At 40.6% G+C, this 18971-nt stretch overlaps 1 protein-coding gene across 15 annotated transcripts in view; it reads right to left on the reverse strand.

The window, feature by feature from the left end:
* MAP2K4 (mitogen-activated protein kinase kinase 4) overlaps positions 1-18971 on the reverse strand; it is a 169692-nt gene that overhangs the window by 58299 nt on the left and 92422 nt on the right. For 11 of the 15 annotated variants that reach the window (XR_012154740.2, XM_073310261.2, XM_073310266.2 and 8 more), the window contains 2 exons: positions 11809-11904; positions 1340-1514 (listed from right to left, as the gene is read on the reverse strand). Coding sequence is in view for 14 of the 15 variants with exons in the window: in XM_073310261.2 (XP_073166362.1) it covers positions 1340-1514; positions 11809-11904 (271 nt within the window). In the remaining variant the exon portion in view is untranslated. The remainder of the gene's footprint in view (positions 1-1339; positions 1515-11808; positions 11905-18971) is intronic. The other 4 variants (XM_073310273.2, XM_073310275.2, XM_073310270.2 and 1 more) reach the window with 2 other exon arrangements.

Raw genomic sequence — 18971 nt, forward strand, 5'->3', positions numbered from 1 at the left:
CCACTCACTGGGCTTGGTGAGGCTGGGAGTGCTGAAGCAGCAGCAGCAAGCTCTGTCCCTGAGTCAGGAAAGGTGCCAGGCATCATTCTGCTATGCCCATCCCAACAACTCCAAAAGGCATAACTGACCTCCTGTCTGCTGGAAGGAGGGTGCCATGTTGCTGGGGGAAGTAAGAGGAAAGAGGAGTGATGCTGGAGACTCCAAGAACTTTTTAGTTGTTCCCAGGGACAGCACATATACAAATCTCGGGCAACTGGGTCTTATCCATCTCTCTATCATATAGAATGGCTGCTAGCAAGAGGGTTGCAACACATCCCCAAACTGGCTCCAACAAGTACATGAACCCACTGGGAATTAACATGTCCAGACCCACTTAGACTGTGTTTGGAGAGAGAGACCATTAAAGAAAGTAACACGTACTTCTAGATAGTTTGGGTTCAGAGCACACTTCTACTCTTCCAGTGAAGCCAGGGGAGCATGTGTCACTATTTTGTACCTGTAACTAGATTTAGAAGCCGGATATCATTAACTGGTATGCAGCACAAGCAAAGAAGAGATAATTCATCACTTCCAGAGTGAAAAAACATCCACTGCCCATCTCACCGCAAACTGGACCTTCAGGTGACTAATCAAAAATCCCCAACAACGTGCAGTGTTAAAGCACAGACAAAGATTATTTTATGTTACACAAGAACTAGGAAAACAATATTTAAAAAACAAAAAAGCATGAGTTTGGTGCTGGTGTAAAGTACCAAATGGACAGCCCTAGAGGCTTAGACCTTCTGTGTTTCCAGGACTGGGTCAGCACAGGAGGCACTCCATGCTTTCACATCATGGTGAGACTGAGAGAGCAGTATGTTCTCTAAAAACATGCCCACTCATTTCCTGCCCTCTCTGGTGAGGCTGTCAATTGCTGTAGCAGGGATACATGTCCAGTTGGAACCAGTCTTTAGTCACTAACTCATTTCACAAAGGACACTAAGCTGCCATTGGATGTTAACTTGTGCTTACTACCAACCTAAGCTGGATTTGAACCAGTGATCAGCAGGTGAAAGGCCTCATATCCCATTACCAGTCTCCAGAGCCATCCAACCCCCCACTGCAGTTGCTTCCTAAGAGGCACAGTCAGTTTTTTAAAGTGCACAAGCAAGGTATAAGACCTTCACAATTCACTTGACAGATATGCCCATTACACACTGTGTTTTCAGCACAAGTACCCTTTATACTGGAGATAAACACAACAGAACAGTAGACAGTGACAGACGGATGAATATTAATTCTCCATCACGTTCCATCCTTAATGAACTGAAGTACAAACACAATTATGGGCATCACCTACTTTAACTGCCATAATTTGCCCACTTGGTTTGTGGACCATTTTGTTGACAGAACCATAAGCTCCTCGTCCAATTTCTCCAAGGTCTTTCAAGTCCTCTGCAGTAAAATCCCAATGCTGTTCAGGGGAAATCTTCAATTTTCCTGATGATTCAATGCTGTGTGTTCTCAGTCTCTCTCTGTCAAAAATATTGGGAAGCAATTTTTCCATATTTTAAATAGTTTGTAACTTTCTCTTTTCAGCAGCACTTGATTAAACATTGAAAGAGAGGGTTGCACATAGGCTACAGCAACAATGTGATTCCAGGGAGGATTCTATTTGGGGATGCAGGGTTGAGGGAGAATGTTAAATCAACAAAGAAATACATTTGGTCACAGCTTTTATTAGCTATATGTCTTAACTGCAGCATAAGACTTAATATGTGTCTCAGATTAGATTCATTCTAATTACTCTCATTTACATGGCTATTTTCTATTGTGCATAAAAATACATCAGGCTTGTAGCAGGACTTGGTATAGCATGCAGAACCAAGATTCTTTAGAGCACTCCTAGTCTCATGTATACAAAGCTATGCGTGTCACCTCCCCTGCAGAAATGCACTTGCTGGTGACTACCTGTCTTACTTGTATTGCTCATGTTGAACAGAAATCAAACTAAATCTCCAGTTTGTATTAGCAGGTTTATGAAGAGCTTGTTGATCTTAATGGAAAACTGTAACTTATTTCAAATAGTGCATAATCACTTCATCTAATTGAAAAAAGGCAATGAAGAGCCATTTTTAATATAAAATATAATGCAAATTGACTATTACTCAAGAAACCAGAAGCTGCCAGACCAAATGTTTCTTGACAAAGTGCCCGAGCCCAGAGTCCTCGGGCACAGAGAGCTCCCATAGCCCCCAATATGAATTTGTCTGTTTGAGGAATGCAGGATGATGCCCATAGTTTGTGACAGAAGCTACAGAATTCCACAGTTGTTTTAAGGTGATTCCTATTACCTGTTGCAAATTTTGTTCTTAACATTGATTTAATAGAAAATGTATGTGTATTTTCTACACTTTATTCCTAGTAGATAATAGTGTTTACCTTAAAACAACTGCAAAAGTCTCCAGTGTTTCTCATGAGTTCATCTTCTGATTAGCACTTCCTTGGTCATAAGCTATCCCAGGAGACTGGGCTTCCTGCTTTAAAGTCACATTAATCAAAAGGTCGCTCACACCAGAACCCTCCAGTGTTATGGAGGCATTACATCAGATAGGCATTTGTGAAAGCCAAGTTTCTCAAGTTAACCAGCCAAAGGAATAAACATACTACAGTGTATTCCATGCTGATAAATACAATAGAACATCTATCAGCCAGCAGCTGTACATGACACATGCTTTGATATTACTATGGGCCCACTCCTGAACTCCTTGGGTATGTCTACATAGCTTTTGGGAGCAGGTGTTGCAGCCCAGGTTGACAGACTTATGTTAGCGGGCTTACGCTAGAGTGCAAAAAATAGCAAAATGAACGTTCCGACTTGGGTTGGCACTTGGGCTCTGAAGCCTAGGGACAGAGGTTGGCTTCAGAGCCTGAACTCCAGGCCAAGTCTGAATGTCAAAGCCAAGTCTACACAGCTATTTTAAGCATGCTGGCCCGAGCCCCTTAGTGCAAGTGTCTGTTGATCCAGGCTGAGAGCCATGCTCCCAGCAGTTGTGTAGGCCTACCCCTTCGGGCTTCATTGGAAGTTTGGTCTTTGTGGGCAGCAAGGTCAGGCCCAAAGTACCCATTTACTGGAACAACTAAGGCTTAAATGACCTCATCTGCTGTGTTCTAGCTTCTTTATGAAACGTTGGTATTGCACTTCTTGGTCCTTGAACATCTGCATTCCGTGGACCCAATGGAAGAAGAATCTCACTGAACAGCTTCTTTCAGGAACATTATTTTTCTCTCAGCAACTTTTTGTGATGCTGCTGCTCCCTTTCCCCTGTTATAGCTTTCCTATTCTGACTCCCCCACTTTGCTACTTCCCACCTAAACCCTCTGAAACCCCTGCAGTTAAACACAATTCAAGGGTGGTCATGCTGGTGATGGCACAAACATTAAGAATACAAAAATCCGCAGAGACCTCATCTATTCTTGGCCTTCCTTGATTTCTGTATGTTAAATTCCTCAAATTAAAACACTATAATAACTTGGATTCTGAATGGAATGTACTTAACAAAAAGCAAGGAATGAAAAAAGGAAACAGAAGACAAGAGCAGGTGAAAACAATTCAAAGAAACTAACAGAAGAACAGTACAGAAGAAACCTCACCTCAGACTTTGCCACCTGCCTCTGCTGAACATAAAGAAAATTTACCTTGGGAGCTGGGTGATGAGAGTTACAGCCTTCCTTGCTGCTAGCACATTTTGATTTGACAGTAATCTGAAAATGGTTCTGTGTTTGCTGGAAGAAGCTAGCAGGTGTGAACTGCTGTTTTGAAAGGTGCTAGGAGATGGCCCCTCTTGCTCATGTCTTCCCAGCCAGAGCAGCAGCAGGAAGGACTGGAAGGCAGATGTGCACAGTGGTGACACCAAATCCCTGCTGATGGACCACTGCTGCTGCAGAGTCTGGAAATTTTCTGATGGAATTTTTTCCACTGGAAAATGCCAATTCGTTGAAAGCAAAACATTTAGCAGAAACGTGTTAATTGTGCCAAAATTTTGCTTCCAGGGGAAGGTCAATAAGGTCAAAATGTTCCATTTCGACATTTTCACAACAGAACATTTCCATTTTTTGTTTGGAAATCATTTTTTATTTTTAAATTTATTTTACATTATTAAAAAAATTAGATGTGGGCATTGGAATGAAACATTTCGATTTTTTAAACAACAAATGCTTCGATTGACTTCAAATTCTTTTTTTTTCCCCAGAATTTTGTTTTGAGGCAAATTTCAAAATTTTTTGTGTTCATTCCTTTCCGGAATAGGAAAGGAATTCAAACTCACGGAATTTCCTACAAAACGGAAAACGAAGTTCCTGTTCTGCTTTAGCCCGAAGGCAAATTGTGCCACTGTTCCTGCAGTGGCAGGGGGAAGACACAAGCCTGGAGGTGAGGGTAAGAAGTCTTAGCAATGCCTCTCTCCCTACAGAGGGGATTGCAGGTGCGAAGATGGTGGCGTGAAATAGGGGTGCTCCATGGAACTACAAACATGAAAGCAATTTGCTCTAGTCCTAGTGAAATGCCACTAACAATCCCGATCAGATTTTTAGTCACCTGTTCAAATGCCCACGTGAAATGGTCATTTGGCCAAATGACATGTTTAACAGAGTGGCACACATTTTAATACAGACCTTGTTCATGTAGTGAAGCTCTTAGAAGTAAATATTGCCATGTTCCTGTAAGAAGCACAGTCTGGAGCTCAAACATTCCTGTCAGCATTAAAATGTTATGATTTTTATAGTGATTTCTTCAGTGGAAAGGTAATTTAGGACTTGTCTAATGCAGGGACCTCTACACCAGTGTAACTGCACACAAGTGCATACCCCTGAGTAGATGCATTGCATCAGTGTAATATGAGAGTACACTGGTGTGAAACCAGGATAAATGCAAACCCCACTTAATTCCAGGTCAGTGCATCTACAATAGGGTTTGTACTATTATAGCTATAGCAGTGCAAAAAGCCCTAATGTAGACAAGCGCTTAGAGCCAGCATCTTTAAAGTCTGCCCTACAAAGCCAACACAGTGAATTGGGAATTAAAATATCAAAAGAGTAACTCTAGAGAGAAATGTGAAAGTAGTTAATGCCAGATTCCTGCTTCACTGCTGGAGGCTGGATTTCAATCACTTGTGTTTAGTGATATATAAGAATCTTTATAGACTTTTTAGGTCATAATATGTCAGCTTTCTCTTTCCCTATCCACTTCTGCTTTCTGACGATGCAATCAACGTGTAACAGGCCAGGAATGTGGGTACAAAGCCATTTCCAAGCTAGGCATATAACCCTCACAAGATCAAGCTGAATCCCAGGGATGCCCCAAGATGGATCCGTGGGGGAGGGAGATTTTAAGATTTATTAGTACTATCACTTTTAATACCCACACACAAGCAGTTAGATTAACATTCTCAGCCTCCAATAATTATGGAGGAGATTTTTAAAGGAATCCAGGGGTCTTTGAGTTCAGTTCCCATTGAATTCACTGGAATTTGGGCTTCTAACTCTCTTTAGTGCCTTTGAAAATCCCAGTCTAGAATGTTATTCCAAAACTATCAGAGGCTTGGGAGTCCCATGGGGCTTGAACAGATAAGACTTGGATTTTCTGTGCTATATGGAGCTAGCGCTATATGGAGCACTGCATTTGTAAGATGCCAATTTATAGACCTTACTCCAACTGGTTATTTTGCTTTGTCACAGCAGTTATATTCCAGGGATTAGGAACACCAAGCAAGGCAATCATTCTTCGCAACAGTTGCCCTTTGACAGAAGGAAAAAATGTTCATGGATCCAGCTTGGCATTAGCCACAAGGACTGCTGGAGCCAGGCACCACTGTTCAGGGCCAAGGACAGTGTCACAGAAAAGCAGGACATGAAGTTTGCTAACTGCAAGCTTACTGAGCTAGAGCCACACAGGAAGCTTGGCGAGTCTAATAAGCCTAAAAGATTCCAAAACTCTACGGCAAAATAACCATAAATACTAGGGCCATCAATTAATCGCAGTTAACTCATGCAATTAACTAAAAAAAAAATGAATTGTGATAAACCACAGTTTTAATTGCACTGCTAAACAATAACAGAATACCAATTGAAATATATTGATTTCAATTACAACACAGAATACAAAGTGTACACTGCTCACTTTATGTTATTTTTAATGATTATAAATATTTGCACTGTAATAATGATAAAAAGAAATAGTATTTTTCAATTCACCTCATACAAGTATTGTACTTACTGCAATCTTTTTATCATGCAAGTGCAATTTACAAATGTAGATTATTTTTGGTTACATAACTGCACTCAAAAATAAAACAATGTAAAACTTTACAGCCTACAAGTCCACTCAGTCCTACTTCTTGTTCAGTCAATAGCTAAGACAAACAAGTTTGTTGACATTTATGGGAGATAATGCTGCCTGCTTCTTATTTACAGTGTCACCTGAAAGTGAGAACTGGCATTCACATGGTACTTTTGTAGCCGGTGCTGCAAGGTATTTACGTGCCAGATAAAGTAAATATTCATATGCCTCTTCATGCTTTGGCCACCACTCCAGAAAACATGCTTCCATGTCGATGATGCTCATTAAAAAAATAATACATTAATTAAATTTGTGACTCAACTCCTTGGGAGAGAACTGTATGTCTCCTGCTCTGTGTTTTACATGCATTCTGCCATATATTTCATGTTATGGCAGTCTCAGATGATGACCCAGCACATGTTGTTCATTTAAAGAAAACTTTCACTGTAGATCTGACAAAATGCAAAGAAGATACCAATGTGAGATTTCTAAAGATAGTTACAGCACTCAACCGCAGGTTTAAGCATCTAAAGTGCCTTCCAAAATCTGAGAGGGATGAGGTCTGGAGCATGCTTTCAGAAGTAGCAACAGTTCAATGCCGAAACTACAGAACCCGAACCACCAAAAAAGAAAATCAACCTTCTGCTGGTGGCATCTGACTTAGATAATGAAAATGAACATGTGTCAGTACACACTGCTTCGGATCATTATCAAGCAGAACCTGTCATCAGTATGGACGCATGTTCCCTGGAATGGTGGTTGAAGCATGAAGGGACATATGAATCTTTAGCGCATCTGGCACATAAATATCTTGCAACGCCGGCTACAACAGGGCCATAAGAAGGCCTGTCCTCACTTTCAGTTTACATTGTAAACAAGAAGCAGGCAGCATTATCTCCTGCAAATATAAACAAACCTGTTTGTCTGAGCGACTGGCTGAACAAGAAGTAGGACTGAGTGGACTTGTAAGCTCTAAAGTTTCATATTGTTTTATTTTTGAATGCAGGGGTTTTTTTTTGGACATTATGCTACATTTGTAAGTTCAACATTCATAATAAAGAGACTGCATGACAGGACTTGTACTAGGTGAACTGAAATACTATTTCTTTTGCTTCTTTTTTATGATGCAAATATTTGTAATAAAAAATAAATATAAAGTGAGCGCTGTACACTTTGTATTCTGTGTGGTAATTGAAATCAATATATTTGAAAATGTGGAAAACATCCAAAAGTATTTAAATAAATGGTATTCTATTATTGTTTAACTGCATGATTAATCACGACTAATTTTTTTAAATCACGTTATTAATTGTGAATAATTTTTTAATTGCTTGACAGCCCTAATAAAAATATTTGCACGTTTTTGGACAGGCATAAATTCATTGTATTGCAGTAATTAAACTCTACCATTAGTATCTTAGCAGTAGGAATGCTGAAACTTTTAAAAACAAGCATTTCTTTGGCATTGGCGAGAAGTCCTATGAGGGGAAAGCAGAGAGGTGGAGGGGTAATTTCACGCAAACCTGAAGATTATGTGACAGCACATAATGGAGCAAGGCCAGGCCAGAAAGGTGGCATATGCAAGTATGTGAATATTCAGTGAGTGCCTTTGTGTTGCTGTGGGTATCAGAGCAAAAAAACTAAGAGGGAAGGGATGAAATGTTGTGGTGGGAGCATATAACTGGCAAGAAATGTTAGAGACAACAAGAAGGGGTTCTACTAATATGTCAGACAGAAACGAAAGACCAAGGATGGTGCTCAATGGAGAAGGTGAGCTGGTATTGGAAGATGATAGAAAGGCAGAGCTACTCAATGCCTACTTTGCTTCAGCCTTCTCAAAAAAAAATAACGTGATCGGACAACTAGCGAAGTTCCCATAGACAATAAAAGGGAAAGGATGCAAATCAGGATAAGTAAAGAACGCATCAGAGATATTCTGACTAATCTCAATGAATTCAAGTCAGTGGGACCAGATGCTATTCCCTCCAAGGTTCTGATGTTATTAACTGAAGAAATCTTGGAGCCACTGGCAATAATATTTGTAAACTCATGGATGACAGGAGAGGTCCCGGAAGACTGGAGAAGAGCTAACGTGGGTGCCCATCTTTAAAAAGGGGGAAAAGAAGGACCCTGGGAACTACAGACCAGTCAGCCTGACCTCTACAACTGGGAAGCTACTAGAGCAATGTATAAAATATTCAATTTGTAAATACCTGGGGGATGAAGGGGTGATCCCTAGCAGCCAGCATAGATTTACTAAGAACTAGCTTGATTTCCTTCTTTGACAGGGTAACTGGTTTGGTGGATTTGGGGAATGTGGTACACATAATATACCTGGACTTCAGCTTTTGACTTTTGACACAGTGCTACATGACATTCTGATAAGTAAGCTGGAGAAACGTGGGCTTCACAGAACTACCATTAAATGGATACATAATTGGTTAAACAACTGCAAAGACTAACTATTAATGGAATGATGTCAAATTGGAGGGAGGTCTCAAAAGGGGTTTCACAGAGATCTGTTCTGGGTCCGGTGTTTTTTAACGTCTTTATTAATTACCTGGATGTAGAAATAGAGAGCATATTGATCAAATTTGTAGATGACACAAAGCTGGGGGTCAAGGGCAGAGGTGGGGGTTGCAAACACTTTGGAGGATAGAGCTAATATTCAAAAGGATCTTGATAAACTGGAGAACAGGGCTATAGACAAGAAAATGAAATTCAACAAAAACAAATGTAAGGTGCTACACTTAGGGAAGAAAAATCAATTGGACAAATACAGAATGAGGGATAACTGGCTTGGCAGCAGCACTGCTGAGAAGGATCTGGGTGTTGCAGTGGATCACAACCTCAACATGAGTCAGCAATGTGATGCTGCTGCAAAAAAAGGAAATGCAGTTTTAGGTTGCATTAGCAGAGGCATAGCATGCAAGTCATAGGAGGTGATAGTACCTCTCTACTCAACACTGGTTAGGCCTCAGCTGGAGTACTGTGTCCAGTTTTGGTCACCAATGTATAGAAAGGATATAGAGAAACTGAGAAGGATGCAGAGGTGAGTGCCAAAGATGATCAAAGGGATGCAATGAAAGCCATATGAGCAAAGGCTGAAGGAACTGGGTATGTTTAGTTTGGAAAAGAGGAGATTAAGGGGGCACATGATAGTGGTTTTCAAATACTTCAAAAGCTGCCATAAAAAAGTAGAAAAGTTGTTCTCTCTTACCACAGAGGGTAGGACAAGAGGCAATGGGTTCAAACTACAGCATGGCAGATTTAGATTAAATCTCAGGAAAAACTTTCTAACTGTAAGAACAGTAGGACAATGGAACAGACTGCCTAGGGAGGTCATGGAAGCTCCTTCACGGGAGGTTTTCAAAAGGAGGCTGGATAGCCATCTTGGCAGGGGGTGAGACTAGATCAGACGTTCTCAAACTGGGGGGCACGGAATGTATTCTGCGGGCTGGGAGAAGCTTTCGAAAGAAAGAAGAAACTTGCTGCACACATTCCGAGCTGGGCGGCTGGAGAGCTGTGCCTGCTGGCTGGGTGCCCAGCACTGAAGGCAGTGCCACCTCCAGCAGCAGCACAAAAGTGAGTGTGGTGTGGTATTGCCACCCTTAGTTCTGCGCTGCTGCTGGAGGCCGCTGGATCTCCAGCCGCCCAGCTCTGAAGGCAGCGCTGCTGCTAACAGCAGCTGAAAAGTAAGGGTGGCAATACCACACCACGCTGTCCTTACCTATGCGCTGCTGCTGGAGGCAGCGCTGCCTTCAGAGCTGGGCGGCTGGAGAGCGGTGGCTGCTGGCTGGGTGCCTAGGGGGAGGCGTAAACTACTAGAAACACAAAGAAGGGGGGTGCGATCAAATAACTTTGCGAACCACTGGACTAGATGACTCTTGCTGATCCTTCTAACCCTATGGTTCTGTGATTCTATAAGACTGTGCGTCATGATTTTAAAAAGCTTGACAGACAAATTATGCTTCACAAATTGGTCTAATGCAGGATTTCTGAAGGAAGTCACTAACTGCACAGAGGTTAGTAGACATACACTCATTCTACTTCTCCGCAAGCCTGGTAAAAAGATGCTGTTCACAATGGCATTTCAGAAGCTGACTTGTGGACAATGTGCTGATAAGCCAAATTAGTGACCAAAAGAAAACTCAAGGCACTGTGCACTGTTCACAATTCTTAAGTAAAAGCAGGTTTATGATTCTGGCTGATCAATTTGCACTGAGTCCATTAGCTAGTGTGGCATTTCTATAGGCTTTCTGTTTAAATGTAGCTTTCTTTACTGATCAATCTGTACACCTTGGAGGCTAACTAACATTAATAAAACAGTAGCCATGTTTTGTATTTCATGGCAGGGGAAATCCTCCAATAGCAAAGCTGCAGAGTTATTTCAAGTAGCCTGAAAATGTCAGCTCCCTAGTGAGGTTTTAACAGAGTCCTGAGAACAAAATCTTTCTTGAACTGAGCAAGCCAACAAGTTAATAGGGATTTCTGCCCCAGGCAGAGGACACAGAATGTAGTGGTTTTGCTTCTACTTGTTCATTTGTAAGTCTTTCTGCTGTTTATTCTCACATTCTATTTGATGCCATGTGTCTAGAACCAATCACTGATGAAGAGATTCAGCAAAGGCTTTAAAAGAAGGAATTAATTCCATTCAGCATCCCTCAGCCAGTAAAACTCAAAGAAAAAAAACAAAGGCCAGGTCCCTCACTTTCATCATGAAGAAATGGCAGAAGCTCAACTGAGGCCTGTTCTGGCTTTCTATGCTCCACCAAAATTACTCAAAGCACAGATCTCAGCAATGCATGGAAAACTGTACAGAATATATCACAGCCCTTACAGTCCAATCCAACACCCATTCAAATCCACAAAAAGACTCCCACTGACTTAAATGGGGTTTGGATTGGGCCTTCAGAAGCTCCAACATTTTGTTTTGAGTTTATTTGATTAACTAGATAGATTCTTCTCTCAGTTTACACCGGTGTAACTCAGATTCCGAATAACCATGTCCAAGACAATTGAGTCCTCCTGATTCACACTAGTGTAACTCACACTAGAATCTGGCCTTATGTATGGATCCCCAGAACACCAAACTCATTTTTGTTTGGAGTGAAACATGCAGCCAGACAGTAACACACATGCCCAATCTACCAAGTATGCACCGTCTACACTTGTGTTGGATTAAAGCATTTTAGAGTAATATGAAAATGTTAGATCTAGCTAATTTAATAACCCTTCCTCCTGAGCCACTGCCAGCTATCATTGAGAGAACAGAAAACAGAGACATAACACATCATTCAGAATCAACATGAGAATAAGGAGAATAAATATATATATATTTAAAAAATGATACTGAAATGTGGTAATATCATTACATAGAAATAACTCATGGAATGGCACGGTATTGCTGAGACAAATTTCATTACTTTATAGATGCCATTTTTGCTGACATGGAAAATATTTGACAATGGCTAACAGACAGTTAAGCTTACTGTAGCCTGCTGGAAAGTTTCTGGATGAGGTCCGCTTCTCTCCTTTTGAAAGTGAACGGGACAATGTGATTACTACCCAGTGTTGCTTGTGTATCACTTCAGCCAGGAAAAGAGTTGTGAAAATGACAGGAAAACATGGTGCTGTTATCACATGACACAATAACGTAAAACATATACTCATCTAGACATACTGCCTTTGGCATGGCTAGCATAAGAAATTAGTGCATGTTATATTTTTCTTCCCCATTAAGCCTAACTAATGCACCTCTCTTCAAATGGAGCAAAGCAGTTCTTGCATTTGAAGATCGTTGAGCTGTACTGTTACTGTTAATGCATTATATTGTATGCCTTTTATTTTTTTAAAACAATGGAAATATTATTTTCAGTTGTAATGTTAAAAACACCAATCATTGGAATCAATTTTCTAACAACATAATTAAGTATTAATAACATTCAGACTGCATAGATTCACAACATTGATCACCATCACATAGCTTCCTCTTGGGCTCTGATAAAGGAGAATTTCTTACCACAAAAACTAGTGTGTCTTGGATCCACCAATCTAGGAGTGGTGGCCATTCCCATTTAGACCTGTCAGTCAAGGTGAATCAGCCCATCCACTACTGAATACTTTTTTATGCCTGGGGCACACTATATCCTTCCCTTTTATTTCCAGATAGATCTCTGCAGCTAACAGAAGAGCTGAAGGCTAACTACTACTGTACACTGTGTATTCAGGCTCTCAATTAGAGCCTCTCACACGCATTCCAGGTAAGAAATTTCCCTTTCCCGTGACTAGGATCCACTCTTTCAGCATTGATGGGTTCTGAGTTGTACACCTTACTAAGGGCAATGGGGAGGACAGACAGGAAATGATCTCAAATATCTGTACGTACAAATAAAGCAATGACCAACAATGTTCAGAAACAAATGCATGCCTTTGCTCACCTCATCATCTGCAAATGCCCTAAAACTAAGTTTATCTGTTACAATTGCTCTTAAAGCCATTTTGCTAAAGTAGCCCTTGTGACTTTTCTTACATTCTTAACAAAAAAAGTTCTATCGGTGACTCAAGCTAAGTGCTAGGGAATGTAAAAGCTCTAGGTTGCATTGGTTTCTCTGTTTGAGCAGGGTGTGGAAGAAGTTTAGGTAATGACACCTCTTGGCTAATTCTGAAATTCAGTGCAACTTTGGAGAAAAACCTGATCCTGAAAGTAACACACTGGTATCTGCTGCAGAAAAAGCTAGATCTGAGGCAAGGGAATCATCCAGCTAGGAGAGAAAAGAGGGATTGCCTATCCAGAAGGCTGCATTTATCACAACTACTTCAGTGACCACAAGAGAGGCCACAGCAAGACTAACTGGAAGATCCTAGTACAACACCAAACATGACATGTATTTTGAAGGCAACCCACAAATATGTCATGGGATTGAGGAGGTGACTGACTATCAAATGTATCAATGCTCTATAGTGTCCTAAGTCTAGTGCTATTGTGACAGACTTTAAATGTTGGGTCCATTTAAAATGGTTGTGTCTGCCCTGACTATTTCAGATCTACAAAGTACTTTGGCTAAACAGCTACGGAAGCTCTCCTGGAGCAAGGCCAACAGCTGCCAGAGAATCATTTCCCCTTCTTTAATCTACAGGGAAATGAAAGTTATTATGAAAAAAAGAGAGAAAGCATCATTCCTGAGAGAGATACCTGTTTGGAATATCAGAGAGAATGCATATATCCACTGGATTACACAGAAGCCCACATCCTCCTGGAAAATGGTTATCACCCCTAACCAAGCTGTCCTAACCTGGGAATCAGAAGCGATTTTGGTGGACTTTACTCATCTCTAATTGATTGTGTCTACTTGCCAGCCAAGGTATCACTGAGACCAAGCATGAAGGAGAAATGGTCTGTCCAGCTCTACTCCAAATATTCTAGGTGTTCCACAAAGGGGAAAGGAGGCCTAGCTCAAGGAAAGACTTCCCAGGACTGCCATTAGTTGATGAGATCCATTGGAATCCTGACTGGGACATCTGACTCTCCTTTGCTTTAAGGCCTCCCAACATGCAAAGTCTTGATGATGGGGCACAATTCCACCCATCTGAGATTCACAGCAGAGGGCTGTAGTCACCTAATCACAATATATAAGGAACCTAATTAATTTTAGTCCCATTCTGAAGTCTACTTCTCCAATGAATGGAGTGGCTAGAATAATTTAATCATGCAGGCCAAAAAACAAACAACTCATCCAATTACACAAAAGCTTGATGCAGAGCATGCAGTGTTACTGTGGCAGAATAGCTCCTCTGCATGGGATCTTCTTGATTGATTCTGAAACCACTGCAGATTTTTCTGATGCATTTCATCCATTCAGCCCAGATTATTTCAACTTCCCACACTATAAGGTGAAAAGATAACATCAGCAAAGAGGAGAAAAAGCTGACAATGGTGGCCTGAAAGGATGAGCCACAGTTCTTTGAATTTGCATCTTTTCCTCTTCTTGTTGTCCATTTCATGGTGCTTGGCAAAAAACAAAGGTGTGAATTCAGAGGAAACGACTGTCAGTTTTGAACCAGTAGACCAGAGGGCTCAAAACAGCTCTGAGTAACCAAACAAAAATACAAACTGCTGCTCATATGACAATGAGATGACTTTAATACTTAAAGAATAAAGTACTTGGTTTCTGTTTTTATTAAATTCAGCAGGTGTGAATATCAGACTGTCGATGACAAACTTTAATTGTTAGAAAAGTTAACAGAGCAAAAAATTTACTGGGGTTTTGGGAGGCAGGGTCAGACCAAAGGTCCATCTATCCCAGTAGCCTGTCTTCCAACAGTGGCCAATGCCAGGTGCTTCACGGGGAATGAACAGAACAGGTAATTATTATCCCCTGTAATCCATCCCCTGTCACCCATTCCCAGTTTCCGGCAAACAGAGGCTATGGACACTATCCCTGACCATCCTGGCTAATAGCCATTGATGGACCTATCCTCCATGAATTTGTCTAGTTCTTTTTTGAACCCTGTTATAGACTTGGCCTTCACAACATCCTCTGGCAAAGAGTTCCACAGGTTGACTGTGCATTATGTGAAGAAATACTTCCTTTTGTTTGTTTTAAACCTGCTGCCTATTATTTTCATTTGGTGACCCGTAGTTCTTGTGTTATGTGAAGGAGTAAATAACACTTCCTTATTTAATTTCTCCACACCAGTCATGAGTTTATACACCTCTATCATATCCCCCCTTGTCTCTTTTCCAAGCTGAAAAGTCCCAGTCTTATTAATCTCTCCTCATATGGAAGCCGTTCCATATCCCTAATAATTTTTGTTGCCTTTTTCTGAACCTTTTCCAATTCCAATATATCTTTTTTAAGATGGGGCGACCACATCTGCATGCAGAATTCAAGATGTGGGCGTACCATGGATTTATATAGAGGCAATATGATACTTTCTGTCTTATTATTTATCCCTTTCTTAATGATTCCCAACATTCTGTTAGCTTTTTTTGACTGCCGCTGCACACTGAGTGGATGTTTTCTGAGAACTATCCACAATGACTCCAAGATCTCTTTTTTGAGTGGTAACAGCTAATTTAGATCCCATCTTTTTATATGTGTAGTTGGGATTATGTTTTCCAATGTGCATTACTTTGCCTTTATCAACACTGAATTTTATCTGCCATTTTGTTGCCCAGTCACCCAGTTTTGTGAGATCCCTTTGTAACTCTTCACAGTCTGTTTTGGATTTAACTATCTCGAGTAGTTTTGTATCATCTGCAAATTTTGCCACCTCACAGTTTACTCCTTTTTCCAGATCCCAGTTTACTCCTTTTTCCAGATCCTGATTCACTAGCCTTCATATCTGGAGTCCTGGGTATAAGACCATCTTATGTCACAAATATAATGACTTTGGGGACTTCTATGTAATCCTTCTCAGACATTTCTCCATGTCACAAAAACAGCAAAAAATGAATCAAGTGAGGCCCAGCAATAATAGCCAGAGAGTACACCTGGTCAAAAACAAGGTGCACTGTTAGTACTGTACAAGCACCTAATACTAACCAGTGCTAGTACTGTGCTACTGTTGAAACATCAATATTCATCCAATATTTTTTAATAGACAAGAAAGAACATAAGAACACTCTTTTATACTGAAATATTGTTATACACTTGGACAGAATAGGAGCCACTGGATACAGAGTAGGCACATAGTCCTTGAACATAAAAAGACCAACACTTCTGAAAGCGCATGCTCCAGACTCTTACTGGCTGTTCCTAACAGTACTGGCAGTGAAGGCTCAAAGAGAAAAATGCCTCATATTTTCTCTGCTTGGTGTGAAGCATCACTTTTAGAATGACTTGTAGCAGCTTCCCAACTTCAAAAAAGTAGAATACAGTTAAAATATATTGTAATAAAATAAAGTGGATTAAAATTTTATTTAAATAACAAACAATGGAGACAGAGCGATGTTCAGACATTATATATTTTCTCTCTAATCTTTCAGTTATAGTGATCTTCGGTGTCACTGCAGCACCAATAGATGAAATATACAGAAAGGACTGAGAGTTTGTAGTCGAGGGTGTCCCAAGAGATCTGCTTTCTGTGGTTTTGAGGGGAATTGGCACAGAAAATGGCAGCAGGAAATAGGAGAGGCATTACCGTTGAATGCATCTGTCCTTATCTACGGTAGATGTGGACTTCAGTCTTACAGCTAGATTGTAAAAATACCTTACAACAGAGATAATTTCTTCTTGTCCCTTCACAGCCCCAAGCACACTGAGTGCTCAGAAAGTAACCAATAATCAGTAACAAGGCGGGAAGCTTCCCACAATCATAGGCGCTCGCACAGAGGTTTTTTACTACAAAGAACGCATTGTGTGTCTACTGGCAGTCAGGGAAGGGCTAATCTTGGAATGGCAGAAGGTAACAGTAGTGTCACTGTGGTATTCTGGATGCACATCAGGCAAATGTGATTTCTGTTTTGACTAGAAATACACACTTGGTAGCAGAAAGGAAAGCAGCAGGTGTTATTTACATGGAAGTTCTCTCTTAGAGCAAAATGTGTTCGCATGATAAAAGATTCACATAGCAGAAGAGGGGCCAAGGGGTGGGAGGTTGAGCTTCTCTGCTAGGCCTGCTGTTACAGCACTGTTTAATGGATTTCTTTTTTTAAGAAAGTAATGTATCTGACCAGTTTCACTATTTGCGCTAACTACAACCCATGAATTACTGTATGTATGATTAATATAATTTTTTCACTGTTCTCCCACAGTTTTTTTTATGGAGATATGCAAAAGCTAATGAAGTCAATGGGAGCAGAGATAGGCTAATGCTAAGTGCTTTTACAAAGCCTGCCCTGTGTGCTTTTGCTAGCACATCGCCTTCACTGTTGTCCCATCCCATATGGTCATTTCCTCCATTCATGCAGGTCTTTCACACAGCAAGAGATGAACACAATTTTTTAAAAAAAATCAGTAAACAGTGCTTGTATTATCACAAAAACAGGTAGGAGAGACATGGACTGATGAAGAACCTAAAATTATTTGTAACTCATTTTTTAGTAAGTGTCAAGTTGGGGGTGTCCCTTTAAGAATCATGATAGAATGCGAAAAGCAAAAGTGTATTTTCCTTTTAACTGTATCTATGGCGGGTTAGGAAAGAGCTTTAATTCTGAAAACCCGACAACCTAATAAAGTTAGAGGGTTGTGACTACTGATCTAACCAGACTGTGTGCACAGAGGCAAACAGAGGTACAGCAAGCAGATACATATTTTTAAAACTGCTTTAATAACACAAAAGTTTCAGTCCTTCTAAAGTCTTAAATTACCTTCAAATAAAATGCAAAGAGGTATCTCACATATGATGCACCAAGCATTCTATCTTTCAAAGTCCTTATGTGCGAGGCCAAGGTTTCCCTAACCATCCTGTCATCCAAGAGGGCTTATAGAAGGAACAGGCATTTCTCAGATAATCTCTATCATTATATTACACACACTGTGACAATAGAATATCTCTCATTCAATCCCATTTTCAGGCACAAGTCATATTGAAAGCCATATTATTAGATAAGAGGAAAAAGTAAGCCACCCAGAGAGAAAGCAGGCACTGAAAGGGGTATTTTTTTGGAAATTTGCCTCTAGAGAGACTTCTAAAAGAAGCATCACATGCCCAACTGTGGGCCATTTCAAGTAGTTCTGATGAAGGGGAGGATGCACAGAAACAATTTCACCTCTCTCTGCCCTCTTTCTTCTCACCATGTACTCCAACCATATTTATGCTGTTGGCCTACACACTCACACTGAATTCCCTTTGGAAATCTTCTGTCTAGCTCATCTATTCCAGGATTTCCCCATCAATGTAGTATTTAAATGCTCAATTTCTGTACACACACTGCATATATAGAGCATTATTTTACACAAAGGAAGCAGTAATATTTAAACAACCTGCATGCCTCATGAGAACTCTCTTAGACATACCCAAGGCCGTCATTAATCTATTGGAATGGGAAAATATATTATGCCAATATTTTAAAACGGTAAAAGGGGTGACCTGGTTAATTACAGGCCTGTCAGTCTGACAGCAATCCCAGGCAATATAAAGAACACAACCAGCTTCTACTTTTCCAGTCTCCCACATACTTAATTGCCCTAACTTGTAATTCACTGCAGCTAAATCACACAGAGGTAATGAGATTCAACAGATAGACTTTGCTCCACATCTGATGGACCTCCTTGATTCTTACAGCAAGTAAGGAAATTATCATTCTCCATGACTCACTGACTGCTCAGTTCTTGATGCCCTTTCACCTTGCAGAAAAGCCAGAGGTCTCAATTCCTAGGACAGAACTGGCAATCAGTCTGACATTCCACAGCCCAAGGGCAGGCATTACTCTTTATGGTAATAATTGCTAATTCAAAGGTCCACCCTTGAATTATCCAGTGTGATGCAGGGTGGGCTCCTAACTACTGCAGAGGTGGCCAACTTTTCCAAACCAAAGTAATTAAAGTCAGGCTTCTATAGGCCAGTAGTTAGGGCATGAGCCTAGAATTCTGGAGATTTAGTTTCAAATCCTTTCTTTGCCACAGACTTCCTCTATGTCCTTAGAGGTCACTTAGTCCCTTCTGTAAAATGAGATAAATAGCATTTCCCTATCTGACAGGAGTTTGTG

This window comes from Lepidochelys kempii, chromosome 14, assembly GCF_965140285.1.
Source record: "Lepidochelys kempii isolate rLepKem1 chromosome 14, rLepKem1.hap1, whole genome shotgun sequence".
Classification (NCBI taxonomy): domain Eukaryota; kingdom Metazoa; phylum Chordata; order Testudines; family Cheloniidae; genus Lepidochelys; species Lepidochelys kempii.